General features: G+C 36.2%; 1 protein-coding gene across 1 annotated transcript; it reads right to left on the reverse strand.

Moving 5' to 3' along the window:
• Positions 1–2,741: 2,741 nt before the first annotated feature.
• On the reverse strand, positions 2,742–20,895 carry LOC139710343 (serum paraoxonase/arylesterase 2-like). The gene is made up of 9 exons (XM_071622264.1): positions 20,772–20,895; positions 18,460–18,530; positions 17,987–18,042; positions 16,863–17,031; positions 15,695–15,830; positions 14,288–14,485; positions 12,918–12,999; positions 11,407–11,523; positions 2,742–2,913 (listed from the first exon to the last, which is right to left on the reverse strand). Exons 1-9 carry the CDS (start codon positions 20,843–20,845, stop codon positions 2,746–2,748), a joined length of 1,071 nt encoding a protein of 356 aa, XP_071478365.1. The 5' UTR covers positions 20,846–20,895; the 3' UTR covers positions 2,742–2,745.
• Between the last annotated feature and the right edge of the window lie 164 nt (positions 20,896–21,059).

Consider the following 21,059-nt stretch of genomic DNA (forward strand, 5'->3'; position numbering starts at 1 on the left):
GAAGTTTCTCTTAATATTCTTGATACTGGTTATTGATATGTGTCTTGATATCCGTCATTTTGTTTATCTAAGGAAACAACTTGTCTCTCAATGTATTAAACGAAACACTTTATGTGTTCTTTAGTAGTTCTTCCACTAATTTGCCAGGCGATATGAAAATAGATAATGACTATTTAATTCAAATTAAATCGTGTATTTTTTAGGCCTTAACATTGACCGTGATATATAGAGGCAACGTCACATAAATGCTTTCAAGAAAGAAGGAGGTGAATTGCAAAATCTAACATTCGTATTTAAGTCTGCAAAAGATCGCCATCATTTGCACGTCCAATGTTGTCTTATCGTCACGTTTATTTTTTCTCTGCTCTTATGTCTCTTTATTTCCTCCAGCTCGACTTCTGAGAAACATCAAATTTACTCTTTTATAGACCTGACTTGGTCAGCCAAGTTTATAATTATCATTATTATTACGATTATCGGGGGATATCATCTGTACGTTATTATACATATTTTATAGTGATTTTATTTACGCAAACTATTCAATTCAATTCAATTAAGTTCAATTCAAATCAATTTATTGATTTCATAAAATCACATTCAAAATGTTTACAGAGACATATGAGGTAAAGGAAGAAATTACGCAAAAGCCCGGGGCTTGGAAATGCAGATATTTTTTTTTACAATGTACAATTTAAAATCAACGTTTTATATCAACATATGTTTTATGTCAACATATATTAAAAAGACCTATCAAATTCGGATGACCATAGAACAAAACATTAATTCATCAGACAAAACGAAACATATCTGAACTAAAACAATACAAAATTATAAAAAACAGGATTGTAAAAATATTGTATTATTAAGGTGTAAATACATTGATATTGAATATCTATATATTTGCATTTTGTACTAATATTCATATCTTCATAAAATTTCAGTTAGAATATATGTTTTAATTCAAGAGAAAATAGCAAAACATCATGTCAAATAATAACGCTAACTGCAGGTGTTTAGTATGGAAAAGGCATCTGAAATTCAAACTTTGTGACAACACTTTGAGACGTCCATTATGTTCTTTAATGTTATGCATGTTGTCTACGGGCTACAGGCATATCAAGCCAGCCTCTGACGCCGTATAGATGTATAATGAACATAAAAAATATGCTTAATTCATGCGTTGTTTGTTACGCATTTTTTTAATGTTTTGTATGCAACGATATTGTGATGATACAAAAAAAGTTATAAAATATGAAAATTATGTAGACCCTATTAATAAAAAAAAATGTTTGCAAGCGCTTTCTAGATAATACACCAATGAGCATTGACAATTAGAACTTGCAATCAAAATATTGTGATGGATATTTGTATTCTGATTCATGGATATGCGGATAAAAGAACCACAACTTATAATGTATCAAATCAAATTGAATCCAATCTGAAATTAGAATTTACATATTCCCTGTTGCAATACATTTTTCTTTGCTCGAGACACAAGCACCTTGATCATTGTTAAATGCGCACTATCAAAATGGTAATGTGGTGAGAGACAAGGTGTATAATACAGATTGCACAATACTGTACTCTCATAATTTCAGTATCCATCACATCTTGCCTGTAAACTGCATGACAAGTCCGCCGCACACTACACGATCAGACCAGTCGCACGACTAGAGAGGCAACGACCGGTCGTGAAAATTCGAGAAGTCAAAATCTCTAGGACTGGCACTGTAAAGACCCAGTCGCACGACTGGACACTGGCAAGGCTGTGGACGTCACACTTCCGGTCTTAAGGTCGTACGACCGTCTGATTGTGTAGTGTGCAGCGGGCTTTAACATTGCGTGTACGTCGTGTACGATTTCGTCTTGCAAGTTTAGACTTTATGGAGACATGAGGTAAGGGGTATAGGATCTGATCTATATTCTCATGGTCGGACATCCGGCGACTGGAGTGGAAACAAACCCACGATCGACTTATTTTTGAGACGAAATTATCTACTTTCTTCCGTTCCATCATTGGCTTTGAAATTCCATGAAACTGTTAGATATGGTCAATCTTAACATTTCTGATAGCCACGAAAATGCTATTGACAAATTACAGGAAAGAATGGCAGATAGAGGATTCTTAACGCCGACTGTGTTGTCTGTATCACCACGTAGATTTGTACACTCATGCACTGCATTCACTCGCGGCATAGGCACGCTCAAGCTAGCTCCGCTCATCTAGTGTGCAGGCGAGCCGTTTGTTTTCTCTCCAGCTTTACCGGAAGTGACGTATAACTGACCATGAGAATACACACTACGTCACTCGAGAATACAACTTTTCATTGTCAGTTGTTGAACATGAGGTTTGAGAAACACTGGAACTCTTCCTTCTCTTCGTTCATTTGCACCTTCCATGAACATACCACGCTACTTTACATCTTCACTGGTATACAATGATACCGGTTGACATGACTGTGTAAGGACCAGCATATCAAGGTATTTGAAGATGAAATTCACGCCTATTTCTTGACATTTGTTCAGGAATTCAAAATCGCTGGCTTTTTGCTCTTGTCTTTGTTGTTTTAGAGAGCTCATCTAAAGTCAATTGTGGGGCCACTGCAGATGTAGGCCTACCTTGTAGGCCCTATACCATAATGATGATACACTGTACTTATTTTTTGAAGACGATTAGGAAAAGGAAATTATAGTGATTGCATAATGAGAGAAAAATCGTAATTCATCGTGTTGTACTCTTTCTATCTAATTGGTAAGTAACTCGCAGTATGCAGCTTTTGCTTTGACGGTTCCAATTATGATAGCGTCTCCATGGCGACAGGCGATGCTGCTTCCTTGAATCAAACCCGTGTCGTCTGCAAAAACCTCTCTGATGGTATAGTTGAGGGCGCTGTCCAAGTTGATCTTGAGAATCTGTGATCCAGGTGAAAAAAATTCCCAAATTTCATTGAGGGCCGTTTGAATCTGAAGGACACTGTCGAAGCAAGTTAGATACTCGTATGCAAGCTTCAGCATGAAATACCACTAGTCGTTATCTCCAGCTCCAAGAATAAGTTCGAAATATGGGGAAGATTAAGATCATATCGAGCTGTAGGTCAGACTATTATATTGCTCATTACGGCTTTGACAGTACCCAAATGACAAGAAAATCGGCTATGGGGAATTCTTTTTGCCTTTGCAACGTCCATACACATCAGGTTGCAATTTAAAGGTTCTATTGACCTTTAGGAGCAGTGATTTAACATTTTTTCAAGAGATCACATTTGATGCATATGTGTAGGTTAGTTGTATCACAAAACATCTTATACCGTATGAAATTTTTGCAGTAAAGACTGAAATATAAGGAAATATCACTATTTTTTCTCAATAAACCATAACTGTATAGACGGTTTATTTTTTTTTTTTTTATCTTTCAATTTTTTTTTATTAAACAACATCAAACAAAATTACAGAGATCAAAAACATGATTATACAAATAGAAATAAACAAGAAAAGAAAAAAAAATAAGAAAAAGCAGCATACAAAAACCAATCATGTCAATTATGAATTACTAAACAATATACATTCTATCAAATAAAACAGTGTTATAACGAGGTTTTTAGGAACATATTTTTACCATAAACCCTTTGCTTCATCAGGTCCGTAGTCTATCAAGATAGAAACAAACAATAAAAGGGGACCAACAAAATAAGTGACACATCCGGGACTCCGGGTTCAACTATACATAAACAAGTTAAAAATCCAGTCTCCATTTTCGAAAATGTAAAGCAAGCGTACCCTTTTTCTTTGCCAAAAAATACTCTAAATCCTTGTTAGTCTTAAGACAAGCTTTCAATCCCATGAACTCTGGGGTGGTACCCTGAAATTTACAAATATAAATATAATATTTTACGAGAAGAAAAATATAAGTTAAAAATTTATCCTCATTTATACCAAACATTTTTTCAAACTCTGAGACGATTCTATTTGTACCTTCTTTCTGATTAATAATACTGATAACCTCATTCCAAATTGGCTTTACTTTCTCACAGTGAAGGAATAAATGAACAATCGTCTCTGGCGTCTTGTTACATAAAGAGCAATTTGGCGAATCTTTTCTTTTAATCTTAAACAAAAAATCATTCAACGCAATTGCTTTATGAAAAACTTTAGAATAAAAGGAACGAAGCTGTGTATTAATAGTACACTTAAAGTTCCTCAAGTGGATTTTCTCCCAATTCAAATTTTCACGGTCCACACCTAATCCTTCCCAAAAAGTGATACAGTTTTCAGGAAAACACTCATCAACCATAATAGAATATGCGTATTTAGGTACTTTTAAGGTTTGTACAAGCTTATCAACAATCTTTCCATGTATATCAAGATCATGTACATTAAGTCCATCCAACCAAGGAGAAGGAATGTTCTTCAACAAGAAATTATATTTTCTTCTATCATGAGGAGAAATGTCGAAATCGAGTACTAACTCTTCAAAAAGTTTATAACCTGGATGAGGGGGATTAAGAAGATCATGAATAAAAATAATGCCATTCCTGAACCATTCTTCATAATAAAAGAATTGCTTTGACCTAGATCTTATGTTTCTATTATACCAAATACATTGAAATGATCCCAAATACAAAAAATCATTATCATATTCTTTCTTTACAAACTTCTCTCTAAAAAAGTACCAAGTTCTCAATGAATCAGCTAGTTGAATACAGTCGAGTCTATTCAGAACAGTTTCAGGAGCATGAGCTTTCCACAAAATATCTCTTCTCTTGTTGAATTTATCTAATGCATATAACTCAATTTTTTTCCACAGACTATCATAATTATCATCTAAAAGCAGTTTAACCCATTGCAATTTTTGAGACAATGAAAAAATGTAGGGGTTAATCATACGAAGACCACACAAAGAATAATCATTACACAAACGCTGCCTCTTTACTCTGTCGTTGCCACCATTCCAAATGAATTTATAAAACATCTTATCAAGTTCTTTAAAGAACTGTTGTGGAATCTTTATACATAAAACTGAGAATAAATATAATAATTGTGGCAAAATCAAAGTTTTAATAACACAAATCTTCCCAATAAGAGATAAGTTTCTGGCTCTCCAGCAGTTCAAATTTCCTTCAATTTGTTTCAGTTTAACTTTATAATTAAGATCATACATTCTTTTTAACTGCAACGAAAAATATATTCCAAGAGTTTTAAAAGTATCAGTTTTCCAAGTTAAACCTTTATCAGCATTTGGAAAATTTTGGGACCCCTTTTTTGCCCCAATCCAAATTGCTTCTGTTTTTGAAATGTTCATTTTACAACCAGAACATGCAGCAAATTCATTCAATACCTCAAACAAACTATCAAATGAAAGAGTAGACCCATCCAGAAAACAAGTTGAGTCATCAGCAAGCAGTGATATCTTCAACTGAGCTTCATAAATAGGAATACCTGTTATATTATCATTCTGTCTAATTGCAAGAGCCATTGTTTCAATAACCATTAAAAATAAATATGGAGAGATTGGACAACCTTGGAAGATTCCTCTCTCCATGTTAATAGGGGTTGTGAGAAAACCATTATTCATAACAAAAGATTTTCTAGAAGAATAAATGGTCCTAATCCATTTAATAAAACTCTCTCCAAAATTGAAACGTTTCAGAACTTCAAACAAGAAATCATGATTGACACTATCAAAGGCTTTCTGAATATCAACGAGAAGGATTGCCCCAGGGATATTATTAATTTCAGTGTATTCAATCACATCCATAATCAAACGAATATTAGAACCAATATTTCTACCTTTCAAAAATCCAGACTGATCTCCGTGAATCAGTTCTCCCAAATATTTTTTCAAACGATTTGCTAAGGTCTTGGCAAAAATCTTATAATCCACCGTTAACAATGAAATCGGTCTGTAATTCTTTAAATAAAAACTATCTTTGTCTTTTTTAGGAAGTAAACTTATAACACCATTTCTTTGAGATTGGGACATTACACCCTTTTCCATTGAATAATTGAATGAATCCAGAAGCATATCAGAAATATCAGGCCAAAAAGTAGCATAAAATTCTACAGGTAATCCATCTAAACCAGGAGTCTTATTACATTTCATGGATATAATAGTATCATAAATTTCCTTTTTAGTTATGGGCTGTTCCAAAGAAATCTTGTCATTTTCACTTAATTTCGGAATTTCAATATTGTCCAAAAAGGCATCATAATTATCAAATTGAGAATTATTATGATACAAATTTTGATAAAACTTATGAATTTCATCTAAAACAGCAGAGTTATCACTTATAATGTCATCTTTTTCATTTTTTATCCTATGAATACATTTTTTCTCCCCAGATCTCTTTTCCAAATTGCAAAAATACCTTGAACTTTTCTCACCCTCTTCCATCCATCGTATCCGAGAGCGAATCATAAGTCCTTTAGTTTCAATATCAAGAATTTTATCAAGATCGGCTTTTAGTTGATTCAACTGTTCAACGAGATTATTATTACTAGGAACACTATGAATTTGCAACTTAATGGCCTCTATTTTCTTAAGTAAAATAGATTTCTCCTGATTCCTTTCTCTCTTTTTCCTAGCTCCATATTCCATACAGACTCCAGAGATAGTACACTTCAGGGCATCCCATATAGTGTTAGGGTTACATTGGGAGTTTTGATGAATAACCTTAAAATCATTTATTTTTTCTTTCACCATCTTAATAAAATCAGCATCATTAGTTAAATAACTGCAGTTTAGTTTCCAATATCCAGGACCTTTAAAAGGTTGGTCATCTTTAAATTTAAGCATTACAACAGAATGATCTGATTGAACACCTGGACATATTTTTGAATCTATACAATTATTCATTAAACTATCGGAAATAAAAATATAATCAAGTCTGGACAATACTCTAGGATTACTTTGATGTCGAGTGTAATGTCTTAGGTCTGGATGAAAATTACGCCAAATATCCTTCAAATTATATTCATCTATCAAAACAGAGATTATTTCACTAGCTTTGACATTACTATGCTTCTGTCTATTACCTTGGTAATCTAAAGGGCCTAACACAGCATTAAAATCTCCTGCAATTATTAAGGGAACTTGATTAAATTGATCAATCTTAGCAAAAACATCAAGAAAAAAATCAGGATCATCCTCATTCGGGGCATAAATATTGCAGAGTATTACAGACAAGCCTTTGAAGGTAACAGACAATATCAAATATCTACCATTTGGATCAGCATACAAGGAGTGCAGTACTGGGGCAATATGATTACGTATCAAAATTGCAACACCCCTACGATTTGATGAGTAGCTAGAAAACCAAGCATACTCCCCCCATTGTTGCTTCCAAAATTTTTCATCATTAGCAGTCGAGTGAGTTTCTTGCAAAAATATAATATCACTGGTAATAGAACGCAAATGATGAAAAACTTTTCTCCTTTTAACAAAATCCTGAATTCCTCTACAGTTAAAAGTACTTAAAGTAATATACATAATTAAATACATTTAAAACCATCACTTACGGTTACAATTAATATATTTACTTTCTGTGTAGGGGAAAAAGGCCTCAAAAAAACTCCACGATTATAATATGGGAAAATTAAAATGTTTGAAAAAAGTAGTAATACAACGAAATGTGCACTGGATACAAACACAAGTAAGAGTACGGACATCCTAAAAACCTCAAGCATGAAAAATACTATGAAACAATGAATTGCTGCTTTGTTATTGTAAAAAAAGATTGACAAAATTACAAGCAATACGCAAAAAGGAAACATCTGTGACAAAGGTAATTTGAAGGGCGCAAAATCACGAAAAAAAGATAACAAAAAACAGGGCTTCAAATCAAGACCAGCCCTGTGTCTGGATACCAGGCAAGGAATGAGAACAGACAACCTACAAAAGTGCAGGCCAAAAACCAGCAATGCAAAAACCTGTAATATCAAAATACCCCATAAGTACCTTTACACTAGCATAAATCCAAGTAATGTACATCATGTAATCAAACCAACACTGGTGTCAATACAATGTGTAAAACTATGAATCGAGTTTAAAGACTATCAACAAAAACTCAAACAGCTACATCATAAAACATTATCCTACATAATCCTATGGAGCAATGGTTTATCACAGAGAGCAAAATAATAATTACATGTAGTATACACACATCATTTAAAGAAGTTGGTACAGTGTACATGCATCTGATATGAAAAAAAAAAAAAAATGTGTTCCAAAACTTCCATGGTAAAATAAAAAATCTCATTTAACTTCAAAATTATTTATTTCAAAACAAAACTCCCAACTCCATTCTTTCTTGGCTCCACTAATCAATCCCATAAAATATCAAATAGCGTTTGTCATGTTTCAAAACTGAAGATCCAAGGCTCCCATCCAGATCCAAAAATTGAGCACATTTCTTGAACAATATTATAGTTTACATACCATAAATTAACTATGAATAAATGACATAAAAAATACATAATATAGTAACAAACTAAGAACTATTAACAAAAATGAGGAAAAAATATCACACTGAGTTTTCAGTTGCACAAATCCAATATGGCTCAAAATAGAAACATATCCAAAATAGCTCAAATATAAAAATAACTTTGACTCTGAGAAGATATATTATTTCACTTTTGTTTACATACATGTTCCACTGTTGAATGCAGTCTATTCAGGGTTACAATCCATAAGTTTATTTTAAAAGAGCTTTCTTCAGGAACTTGGGGAAGAAAATATTTGCATAAAACATCTCCAAATGAGCGAGTTTCAAATCCTGTGACATCTCCCCATTGATATCAATGAAATAGTGAAGATGGAAAGTGAACTTCACACTCAGCTTCAGTCAGAAAACAAAGAACCTTGATACGTTTATGAGTCGTCATTTCTGATAGATGAACAAGAAGACAGATCCGGTAAAATAGTAGAGAGCTCAAATGTTATCTCTAGCAAATTCCACACAAGTAAACATCTGCACATGTATCTATGCAAGGCACTGTAGATAGTAACCCTTCACAATATCTACTCTAGCTAGCTCTCTCGTTTCAGATAGTAAAAGCGCACTGAAGCCCGGATTCCAAAATCAAAGCGAAGACAATCAAGAAGGGTCTGCAATCACCAGCTTTCCAGATGTGTTGTCCCTGAAGCACAGCCTATCTGGATACGTGAAAAATGGTCGTCTTCCTTCCTCCCTCAAGCGATGAAACTGAGGCATCTTCTTCTTCCTTAGGTCCAGAACGCGCTTAGATAAGTCCTCCGCAATGAAGAGTTTTGAGTTGTGGTACAGCTTGCACTCTTTCATTTTGCTGATGCATGCTTTACGGACGCGTTCTTTTGCAACGAATGTTGCAAAGCCAATATGTATCATTCTTGGCTTTCCATTCTGACTGTAGTTGTGCAACGGGCTCGGTGTACGATGGCATCTTTCGATAGCTTTCAAGTCCTCAGACTCCACTCCAGCAAATCTAAGAAAGTCTGATACAACTTTGTGACAGTCTTCTTTTCCACCCTCACTCTCAGGTATTCCAAATATGACCACGTTCTTCCTTCTATTCCGGTTCTCAAGATCATCCAGCTTAAGCTTAAGCAACTCATTGTCCTTTTTCACAACGTCAACCTCTTTGCGGACTTTTTCAACTTCAAAATCCAAATTTTGGATTCTCTCCTCCTGTTCTTGGATCTTCTTTGTGAGTTTCTCAAACAAGCTTTCAATTTTTGAGTCCAATCTGCCTTCAAAATCTCTGAACCACTGTGGAGGAGAGTCCGTTAGAGCTTCCGAAAACAACGGCCTCTTCACTGTGCTGGGCGCAGCCATGTTGTTAGTATCGACGTGACCTTTGACCTCCGGTAAATCTTGTTGCGTCTTGCCCGAATGGTCCATAGGTTTGTGTGTACTGTTGTTACTGTTGGGCGAATCGCTCAGTTTAAGCTTTTTGACATCAGGCGAAAACTTAGAATCGGTACTCACATGTGTACGGCTATTCTTTGAATGATCATTTGTCCGTTTCAAAACCATCTATAAACGTTTAGGTCCACATCTGTAGTATTCTGGATCATACACCGTTCTCACATAGCTGGATTTTGGCCTCAAAAGGAGAGCTGAGAAAATGTGCTACATTGTGTCACTACCCTTGCAGGGCGCCTGTATAGACGGTTTAGTCTTGAAACTGATTGTTTTGTGACGAAATGATAATTTCGTTAGAGAAATACAATGTAGTAATTTCGTCGAAGAAATGACTGATTTCGTAACGAAATATTCCATGCGACACTTGGTGCTCCACGTCTTTGTCCATGGTGTTAACCCTATAAAGCCCAAGCTATTTTGATCCCTTCCAGGCCCAAGGGGGGGGGGGCACATTGTGCCCCCCCCCCCCATATAACTTCTTTATTATATGATGTATGACCGTCATATTCGGCACATGGATAGAGCAACTCATGCTCTACATGACCCACCATTTGAAATTTCTCAAGGTTATCCACTGAGGGCGCTATTTACCAAAATATAAAGAAATACATAGGAAATACGCTAAAATCATGGGTTTTTTTTGTATCTCTTTATCCCGAGCATATATGTTTTTATTTCATATCAATCATTTTGATATTTACCACAAAGGAAAAGCAAGTCAACCTTCACTATTTGTTATGGTTGAAATTTCTCAAGGTCAACATATGGGGGCGCTATTCATTACAATATAAAGCAATATATGAAACCTATGATGTATTGCTTGGAATGGGTACATATGTTGGTATCACATTTCATATTTCCAAAATATTGAAATTTTGAGTTTGCAGATTGATGATATGATAAACAAATGATATTACAGGTAAAGCTTGGTTTGAAGATAACACAAAATAAAAGGGTAGTCTTTGGAAAATGCTGTATTTTCGATTATTTCTATCATATCTATTGTTTGATGCCTCTGTCATATAAAAATAAAGGAAATAATAAGAAAACCATTTCAGAGTAATTCACAACCATAATTACTTCACCATTTGGTCCTTCAGCAAATTACAGCCAAGAAAGCTCCCATTTCATTAATTACTATACTGTTAACTTAAATTGGAACAGAAAATCGTGCAAAATCTGACAAACATGGTTGTCAGTTTACGGTTGCCATGGCAACCAGCGATATCGGACATAGCTAATTATACATCAAAATGTTTGCAACAAGATTTTAGGAAAAGTCACCAAATTTGGTTGAAATCGGGTAAAGGGTGTAGGAGTGGCAAACGAAAATATGGTAGGGGGGCACAATGTGCCCCCCCCCCCCCCTTGGGCTTTGTAGGGTTAACTCTACTGCGAGAAACTTGACTCTGAAGACTTGAGTGGGGGGGGGGGGGGGGGAGCACTAATACAACGGTTTTTGAAGCCATCTTCTGTGTAGATTTGAGAATGTTCGGTTTCGGTATACCTGCCCAAAGCCAGTATGGATGATGACGGCATACATGGAAGGATGACACCCGACCCACAACGACCCGTCGTTCTTGTCGACATCGATGTTGTCTGGTATTGAAGTGAGTGCGATTACCTGTCCGTCAGTGATGATAAAAAGGAATAAAATCAATGACAATCTGGTTTCGATTAGGCCTAACCCTTTCGGTGCTTCGGACTTTTTTACAGTGTGTACAATGCTTTGGGATTTTCTGTGCCAATAAGCACTCAGAGCACGCGATGGGTTAATGTATAGTCGTTTGCGGAATATGGCTCTTGGACGCAAGGAAATTTTACTTGAATATGAGAAACAACAACGACAGAGAAATCAATAGAAATGTAAGGGAAAAAATAAATACCCCCTCGTGAATATTATAGGGTACCTCCACACATGATTTCTACACATATGGTTATACGTACACACAACAAAATTACATGCGCAAATAATAAAAAAACAACAATGACATAGAAATAGGCAAGTAAGCATAATAGATACATAAACAATCCTTCGTTCAATAAGATTTATGGGTTTCAAAAGCGGTCATCTTTTGCTACAATCTCCTCAATAACCACCTAGCTACTCCCTTCCAAAATAATCTTAGTATATATACATAAACATATATATATATATGTGTATATATATATATATATATATATATATATATATATATATATATACAGTAATAGATGAATAGCTAATCCGAAGTGATTGAAGGTTAAACCATTTATTCAACGACGCTTCTTTCGATATATCCTTTCCAAACTGAAATGATATAACCTCATGACAACAGAGGCCTATAAGAACTGGGAAATGATTTGGAATGGGCATCAGCTTGTCACAACACACATGCAAAACAAACTTACAAACGAACATGGATAAAAAAAAGATAACAATAAGTTATATTTTGAATAGGGATCCCACAGTCGCAGATTCATCTTTGGTTATTCTCAGTTTTTGTGGCCGTTACTGTTTTTCCCGAGACATATAGCAAGGACTACCACACATTCGGGAATTCGGGTACACGTCACGAGACCGACACCCACGAGTCATACAGCCCACGAGTCATACAGCTCACGAGTCATACAGCCCATGAGTTATACAGCTCACGAGTCATACATCCCATGGGTTATACAGCTTACGAGTCACACAGCCCATGAGTTATACAGCTCACGAGTCATACAGCCCATGAGTTATAAAGCTCACGAGTTATACAGCCCACTAGTTCGACACTTAGCTACTTGATGTAACAAGGCCCACGAGACCGACACATTAAGCCCCGTGTTGTACCTGTCGAACTCATAGGCTGTTTTTACGTAGTGTCGAACTCATGGGCTGTATGACTCGTGGGTGTCGGTCCTGTGGGATGACCCCGGGAATTTTTGTACTGACATTTTAAGATACAGTACGCTTATGACTGGAAGGAGGATCTGTTTTTTTTTTCTTCAACAGGTTCCTACTTTGTAAATCACAATTCTGAGAAGAAAGCAAACCTGGACTTGTGTGAAGCTTCCATCTGCGTTCACTTTGTAGACGTAGATTTTCTTCTCTGTGGCGGCAGCAACGTAGAGCAACCTGTAAAAAAAAAAGGTGATATGTAAATGTCAATGTGTGTGTGAGAGAGAGAGTGTGTATATATATATATATATATATATATATATATATATATAAGAGAAAACAAAGAAAGTTAGATATTAAACGTTATTCCAAATTAAGAAAATTTGAAATAATATTTGGTTCTTGAGTTTGTCTCGTGCATTCGTAAATTCCTTAATAAAAAGGTAAAATGAAGAAATTCTGTCGATTTTATCACCTTCATAAGGCATACTCCCTATGTCATTTAAAGTTTGAATTGATGGAAAATGCTTATGTTCCACTTTTAGTTTCCCTGCTATGTTTTTGTTTCGAATATAAAGCGAAACAAGGGAACGAAAACTTATTTTGCTGTTTCATTCATGTCTTTCATTGCGTTAAATTGGTCTTTTGTTATCAATTGCTATTTTGGAGGGCATTTCCAAATGAATTTCAATATGTCCAATTCTGCAATTTTTACTTTTCTACCTTGGAGGACAAAAACGAATGTGTTCACTCATGAGCAAAATTTCCCTTTGTATAACAATTAAACAATCTTTGATATGGTGTACGACACATTGGTTTTTATCAAAACTCTTCTATGAAAAATATTAACTGTAAAAAGTGTTTACTTTCTTCTTTTTTTTTGGCTGAGTGTATGCTGTGTATATGTATATATATACATTCCAATGTAAACAGAGTGATATATAACTATATAAATGTAAATATATATATATATATATATATATATACATTATATATATATATATATATATATATATATATATATATAGATAAGTAACAAAGCTGCAACAAAGTTCATGCTGTATTCACCAACGGTTTATTTCTTCACACAAATTTTCGGGCGTCTCGCCGCCCTTTCTCAAGTGTTGATACTGAGAGAACAATAACAAAATTAAGCCATAACAATATATTGCAACCGTGTTACTAAGGATGCGCGCTTTAACGCATCCATGCTAGGCATCCTAACACCCAGCGCGCATCCTGGCAACAGTACAATGTTACGTCATAATGAAATTACAATGAGTATAAAGCATACATGAAAAAACCTGGCACGACTGATACAGAAGTAATTCCTCTGAATACGCAGCTGCGGTGGTAATGTAAAAGCAGTGCATTATTTCTTTCAAAATTCAACATACACATAAATTAACTTTAATTCTAGTGTATAGATAATCTTTACATAATCTGAAATATATATATATTTCAGATATTCACGCCTGTTTCATGCAGGCGCCACAATACAGAAAGGAGTCGCAAAAATACTAACTTGTTATCAGGTGACACGTTAATGCCATTCGCCATTCCAATTCCAGTTATCACGATTCGAGCCTCCCCAGCGTCGTAATATGCAACGGTACCAACTTTCAGGCCTAGGACCAGTTCCACATTGGCAACAAGTTTAGGTAGGTATCCGTCGTTTGTGACGTAGAATTGTTCCTCGCCCACAAGAATAAGATCGTTTGGCCTGCGGACACATTTCTAAAATTACTAAGATGTTTTAAGTAATATTCATCTCACAAGCGCATTACTCATTATCGGCAATCGAAATATACCAGGAGAGTGATTCATACAGCAATAACGAATAGCTTTGTGGCTTTACACCGTTTCAAAAGTGTCGATCTGAATGTTTTAAGTGGTGAAGCTCTGAGCAGATATTCCACTATGAGCTGTTGTTGACAGAGTTTTTATCTTTATTGTATACGGGCGAAATGTTACAACGGTCTAGAACAATCATTATCGTGAAATACTCGGGAGCTAACAAATATTCACTTCAAATACTTTATATGCAATGTTTTTAAACAATTTCTTTCTTTCCTGGCAACTTCGAAACAGACAAGTTCTGCGAGAATTTGAGATACTGCTGCCAACAACAGTCTCGACAAGCCGCTCCATCCAAAATATATTTCCATAGTACGACTGAATCTACTATTCAATACTGAACAAGTTCCTTTAGAGAGAATTAACGGTATAGGCCTACACATCTCTTTTGATTTTAAAAAAAAAATCATTTTCAAAGCAGGCAGCATCTCAGTAAAAAACAAATGTACAAACAAACAGCTAGAGAGAAAAGAAACGAACAGACTGTAACCACCATTTTGAATGTCATGACGCCAAGAAGCATGGTCTTAAAGGCATAATTTACTATTTGCAGAATACATGAAACAAATTCCCAGCATTAGTGCTTCAAAATAGTTATAAGATGTGAGGTAATGATAGAAACAGCTAATGTAAAAATTTGAACCAGTATATCCGATGTTGAATGTTGTTAAATATACAAAATGTGAACAATAGTTATAATAAAGATATTTTCAGACTAACCCGTCTACAGTCATGACAGTTATGGCTTAATGAGAAAAATAGTGATATCTCCTTATATCTTAGGCTTTGTTGCAAAACATTTATACGGTAGGATGTTTTGTGATACAACTGACCCACACATATGCATCAAAAGTGATAATAATCTTGAACATGTTTTACATCACTGCTCCCATAGGTAAACAGTACCTTTACTCTTTATTTGTCACATGGTAATGACGTCACTTACATTCTTACTTTTCATTCTTATATGTGAGGTGCACTACATACTAGTAATGTCGCCGAAAACGGACCCAGCATCAGACGACAGGACTTAATATATTACTACCTTAACCATTCGACCGGACAATGGCCTTACCTCCAAATATTCTGGTCCGTTATTTTTCGTCTGTGCTTGAGGATCGGCTTTTTGTCTCGCCTCATAAAGTCAAACACTTCAATGCCAATATGCCCCTTTTTCCGATTCACAACATACAACGTGAAGGTGGGCTCGTCTGAAAATAAAAGAAAAGACACACACATAGGCCCGAATTCACGGAGGTGGTAAAAATGAAACCATGGTTTAAACCATGGATAAAAACCATGGAGCGCCAAGTGTCGCACGGAATATTTCGTTACGAAATTGGTCATTTCGTCGACAAAATGACCGTTTCGTTAACGAAATTATCATTTCGTGGACGAAATGTTCATTTGGTTACAAAATGTTGTAATTCGTTACAAAATAATCATTTCATCGACGAAATGACTGATTTCGTAACGAAATATTTCATGCGACACTTGGCGCTCCATGGTTTTTGTCCATGGTCTAAAGCATGGTTTCATTTGTACCACCTTCGTGAAACTATGGTTTAAACCACGGTTTTCATTTGTACCACCTTCGTGATTTGGGGCCATTATGTCGGTGATAACGAGAGAAGACGACAGGGTGCAAAACCCTGCGAAGTGGTCCGCCTCAGCACTCACAACTGGGGCCCATGGAAGACCAGCTGAATATCAGATATCAAGCCAGGGAGGTGGAAAGAGACCACCCTGATCCAGCCATCTTGTCAGATGGAAAATGAAAGAAGCAAAGACACAGTTATTACGAGCCCGAAATTAGAGTCATTATACCAATAACATCTGCACTCTAAAAAAATCCGAGTCAGAACTGACCCGGAACTGGGTCCGTTGGGGTCACACGCCGTTCCGGGTAAAAAATGACTTGGAATTTGGTCATGAAGAACCCGAATGGGGTCGCCCTGACCCAATTCATGACTCTGAATGGGTCATATCTGACACCATTCCTTGTCATTTCTGACCCGGAACGGTGTGTGACCCCAACGAACCCAGTTCCGGGTCAGTTCTGACTCGGATGTTTTAAGAGTGTGTAGTCCGCTGTAGCATTCTACTCGTTACAACTGACATCATTATCTTAAATATTCAGAGAACGTGTCTGAAATAGGTCTATGTTTCGTTTTACTTTGGATATAGATCTCATACATTGCTTGTTTGTTTTAGTTCTTTCATGAAAATGTTATGTCAGATACCTTTAGGTCCACTCTCCCAGACATCCATTCCGAGAGGAATCCAGCCGTTGTCATGGATACCGCCTCCTTCTACTGTCACCTCTTCGGGATCTTCATCAGGATGATTAAAGTCAAACAAGAAGATCCTCCCAACGATAGACACGGATGGGTCCTGCAGCTGCCTTGCGCCCTATGTGATGAGAGATTACATCGCATTTGTCGGCGAAACACAAAAAGAATGGCATGCACTGTTCACCTAGTTTTCCGATACAATTCATCAATGCAAATGAAACGATACTACAATAATCCCGATAAAATTCACCAATGCAAAGGAAACGATTTTTTTTGGTGTTACTTTTTTCCCATAATCTTTTATTCATTCCATATTCAAAACAATTTCATAACAAATCATAGCACATGTATTACAAAATAATTCCTCAATAATCCCGATACCATTCACCGATGCAAAGGAAACGATACTACAATAATCCCGATACCATTCATCGATGCAAAGGAAAAGATACTATAATAATCCCGATACCATTCAACGATGCAAAGGAAAAGATACTACAATAATCCCGATACAATTCACCAATGCAAAGCATACAATACCTACAGTAATCCCGATACCATTCACCAATGCAAAGGAAACGATACTACAATAATCCCGATACCATTCACCAATGCAAAGCATACGATAACTACAATATTCCCGATACCATTCACCAATGCAAAGGAAACAATACTACAAGAACTAGAGTGAAACGCAGAGAGAGAGAGAGAGAGAGAGAGAGGGGGAGGAGGAGAGGGGAGAGAGTGAAAGAAAGAGTGGAAATATACAGACAGACAGACAGACAGGGAGAGACGAGCATATACACAGAGAAATGTGAAAATATAGTACAAACTTATTTAAACACACGCACATACAAACACACACACATATTATAATATATGTGCATATATACATATCATATATCATATATCATATATATATATATATATATATATATATATATATATATATATAGATATAGATATATATATATATAGATATAGATATAGATATATAGATAGATATATATATAGATATAGATATATACTAAAGTAATATATGATATATAGTACCATAGGGCTACAAAATTTACCGAAGATATGAATGCTAGACCAGTTGATGTCACAACAATGTCTTCGGAGCCATTAACTGTTGAGAAAAAGAAAAGACAGCATTAAATCATTGACTGGCTGAAATTGCATAAAAATTCCAAGATCCGCAACTCTCTTATTCTTTTTTCATTTCATGACATGTAGAAAGGGAAATGGAGTGGAAATAAGTTTAGAACAGTCTTTTGCAGGTCTATGGGATACTTGGGAGGTGCTTACATCATCACCTACTCGAATTTGCCTTCACGTGGTTGCTCCTAATATCACATGTAAAACTTTAAAAGTTCCAAAAGTTTCTTATGTGAACTCCAATTTTGATGAAACTTCCACTGATACTGCGAGTATTTTGTCATGATTTTACTTACTAAAACAAACTTGAGCACTGTGTGGAATTGCACTTGAAGAGAGTTCTTTTTCGGCATTCACCAGAAAGAGATTAAAGAGTCATGTGATATACCAATGCTTGCGAGGTCCCTGCAAGTCCCTGGGTAGTGGGTGTAGATGCTGGAGTAGAAGCCAAGGAGGAATCTGCCGATTATCAATAAAAAGTAAACTTGAATTACTGTAAAGCAATGAAACAACATACCACTGTTGTTGTCGTTGTTTTTAAAGGACAATTCCACCCTCCTAGATATGTGGATTGAGTAAATGTAGCAATATTGGTAGAACACATCAGTGAGAGTTTGAGGAAAATCGGACAATCCGTTCAAAAGTTACGAATTTTTTAAGTGACTTCTCAGTCACACTCAGTCACTGCTGGATGAGAAGACTACTACAGCTTATAATGCCACATATTGTGTAGAACGATGTAAAGAAAATATAAAGAAAAATCAACATATTTTCATTTTTCTCGCATAATAAAAGAACACTTGACTTGCCTCTTTCAAAAGGCAGGGGGAATAATATTACCCTTAACATACGTCAGTGACAAGTTGAGGAAATGTGCCCTTTTTTTCAAAAAGTAGAATTTTGTGATATTCTCTTTATATTTTCCTTGTATCGTTCTACGCATGTGACATCATACACTGTAGTAGTCTTCTCATCCAGCATGCACAGTGACTGTGCAGATACTTTAAAAATTCATAACTTTTGAACGGATAGTCAGATTTTTCCCAAACTTTCACTGATATGTTTTTTTAATATTGTTTCATGCACTCAATCCACATGTATATGAAGGTGGATTTGTCTTTTAATCGACTGGAATGCTGGTGGGCGGAGAAGGGATTGGAGTCTTTGTGACGTCACAGTGGCTCTATACCAGTACCAAGCGTCTGACTCTAAATGATAATAATCATTTTCGTTCTAAAGTAAGCAAGTTTATCCGAAAATATCCAAGGCATTCCCAGTGATGGCTTCATTCATTGTCACTGGGAAACAAATTCGGGTAACCAGGGAGGTGGAATTCCACCTCCCTGATAATGGGATGACTGTCGTTCTGAGATATGATCTAGGGTGTTGACTTTGTAAGAGCTGAAAAACAGGGGTCATCCCACAAGAACGACACCCATGACTGTGGCCATGAATCATACAGCCCACGAGTTCTAGAGTCCACCTATTTCGACACTATATATAGGCAAATAAAGCCCATGAGACCGACACTAGTAGGTAAAAACAGCTCACGAGTTCGACCGATATAACACGTGGTCTAATGAGTCGGTCTCGTGGGTCTTGTTTGCTTAGCAGAGACTCCACTTTAACTCTCCCGCTTTCGACTGGAGATCTCCCGCCGAAAGCCCATTTTTTGCCAAATCCCTTGTTCTCCCGCTTGAAATTCAATTTCACCCGCCCTGGCTCTGTGTCTCCCGCTTGAAATGATTTCTTACTTAGTGTCATTGTATGTTGAAAAATAAGCCTGAGATAGCACGAGAGAGCATCTAGAACCCTAGAGCTGGACGCAAGGAAGAAAACCCCAATTTCATCCATCATTATATTTTTATTATGTTTTTATTATGTAAAATGTATTTACATGTTTTTCTGTATTGTCCTTTGTTTTTGCCTTGTGCCTCCTGTTTAATCCAGGAGACAACCTAGGCCTTTCATGTTACATTGTTTATTTATTCAATAAAAAGAATGTTGAACAACAACAATTAACTAAAATTGGAACAGAAAAATATGCAAAATCTGACGGACATAGTTGACAGTTAAAAGTTGCCATGGCAACCAGCAATATCGGACATAGCTAAATTATATATCAAAATGTTTGCAATACGATTTTATGAAAAATCACCAATTGGTTGAAATTGGGTAAAGGGGGTAGCAGTGGCAAATGACCCCCCCCCCCCCCCCGGGCTTTATAGGGTTAATATATCTCATCAATGAACATTGACTTTCTAAACAAGTTTGCGACCTACATGGAGCATGCTATTGAAATTTGAATGAGTGAAATAGGTGGGGGGGGGGGGGGGGTAATAATAACCAAAATATTTCGGTCAAGAATCCATGCTGACTAACGCAATAACGTATGTCGTTTTCCAATGCAAATTGGCTGTCATTTTTACAGCAGTAAGAAGATCAGAAGATAACATGGAAAATTTCGCAAGCGTGACTGTCTATCACGAATTCTTATAATGTATTAGACCCACGGGACAAGTATTCAGATGCGAGCAAAGCAAATAATGGTTCTCGCAATGCCGAATTCGCAGACGCTCGAAGCTGGAAAGTATTCAACCCGTGCAAACCCAAAGGCCTTCATTCGCTTCGTCCATATCCACCAACTGGTTCATGCTATGTAAGCTAAGATACAAGTATAATCTTAGTTGTCAAACTCACGTAAATCTGACCAGTCGTTCAACTAGCAGCGCTAGCAGGACGGCGAGAATAACCTGGCGGAAACTGAAAGCCATTTTGTCGGTGTCAGGGAGCAGCCAAAATGTTCGGAAGACAATTCACTCACAATCCAGTACACACCTTTAACAGTTTGCTCTGAATCAGGGAGGTTGGACTTTGGAGTCCCCTGTGTAGCGCCACCATTGTAATAAGAAATTTCAATGCTATATAAACACTTAAATCCCAGCTATAGCTGTTGCTCAACGTGTGCTAACTAAATACAGACATGTA

The sequence above is a fragment of the Diadema antillarum genome, unplaced genomic scaffold (genome assembly GCF_040938485.1).
Source record: "Diadema antillarum isolate AM-2024a unplaced genomic scaffold, OU_Dant_1.0 seq00001522_RagTag, whole genome shotgun sequence".
NCBI classification, from domain to species: domain Eukaryota; kingdom Metazoa; phylum Echinodermata; class Echinoidea; order Diadematoida; family Diadematidae; genus Diadema; species Diadema antillarum.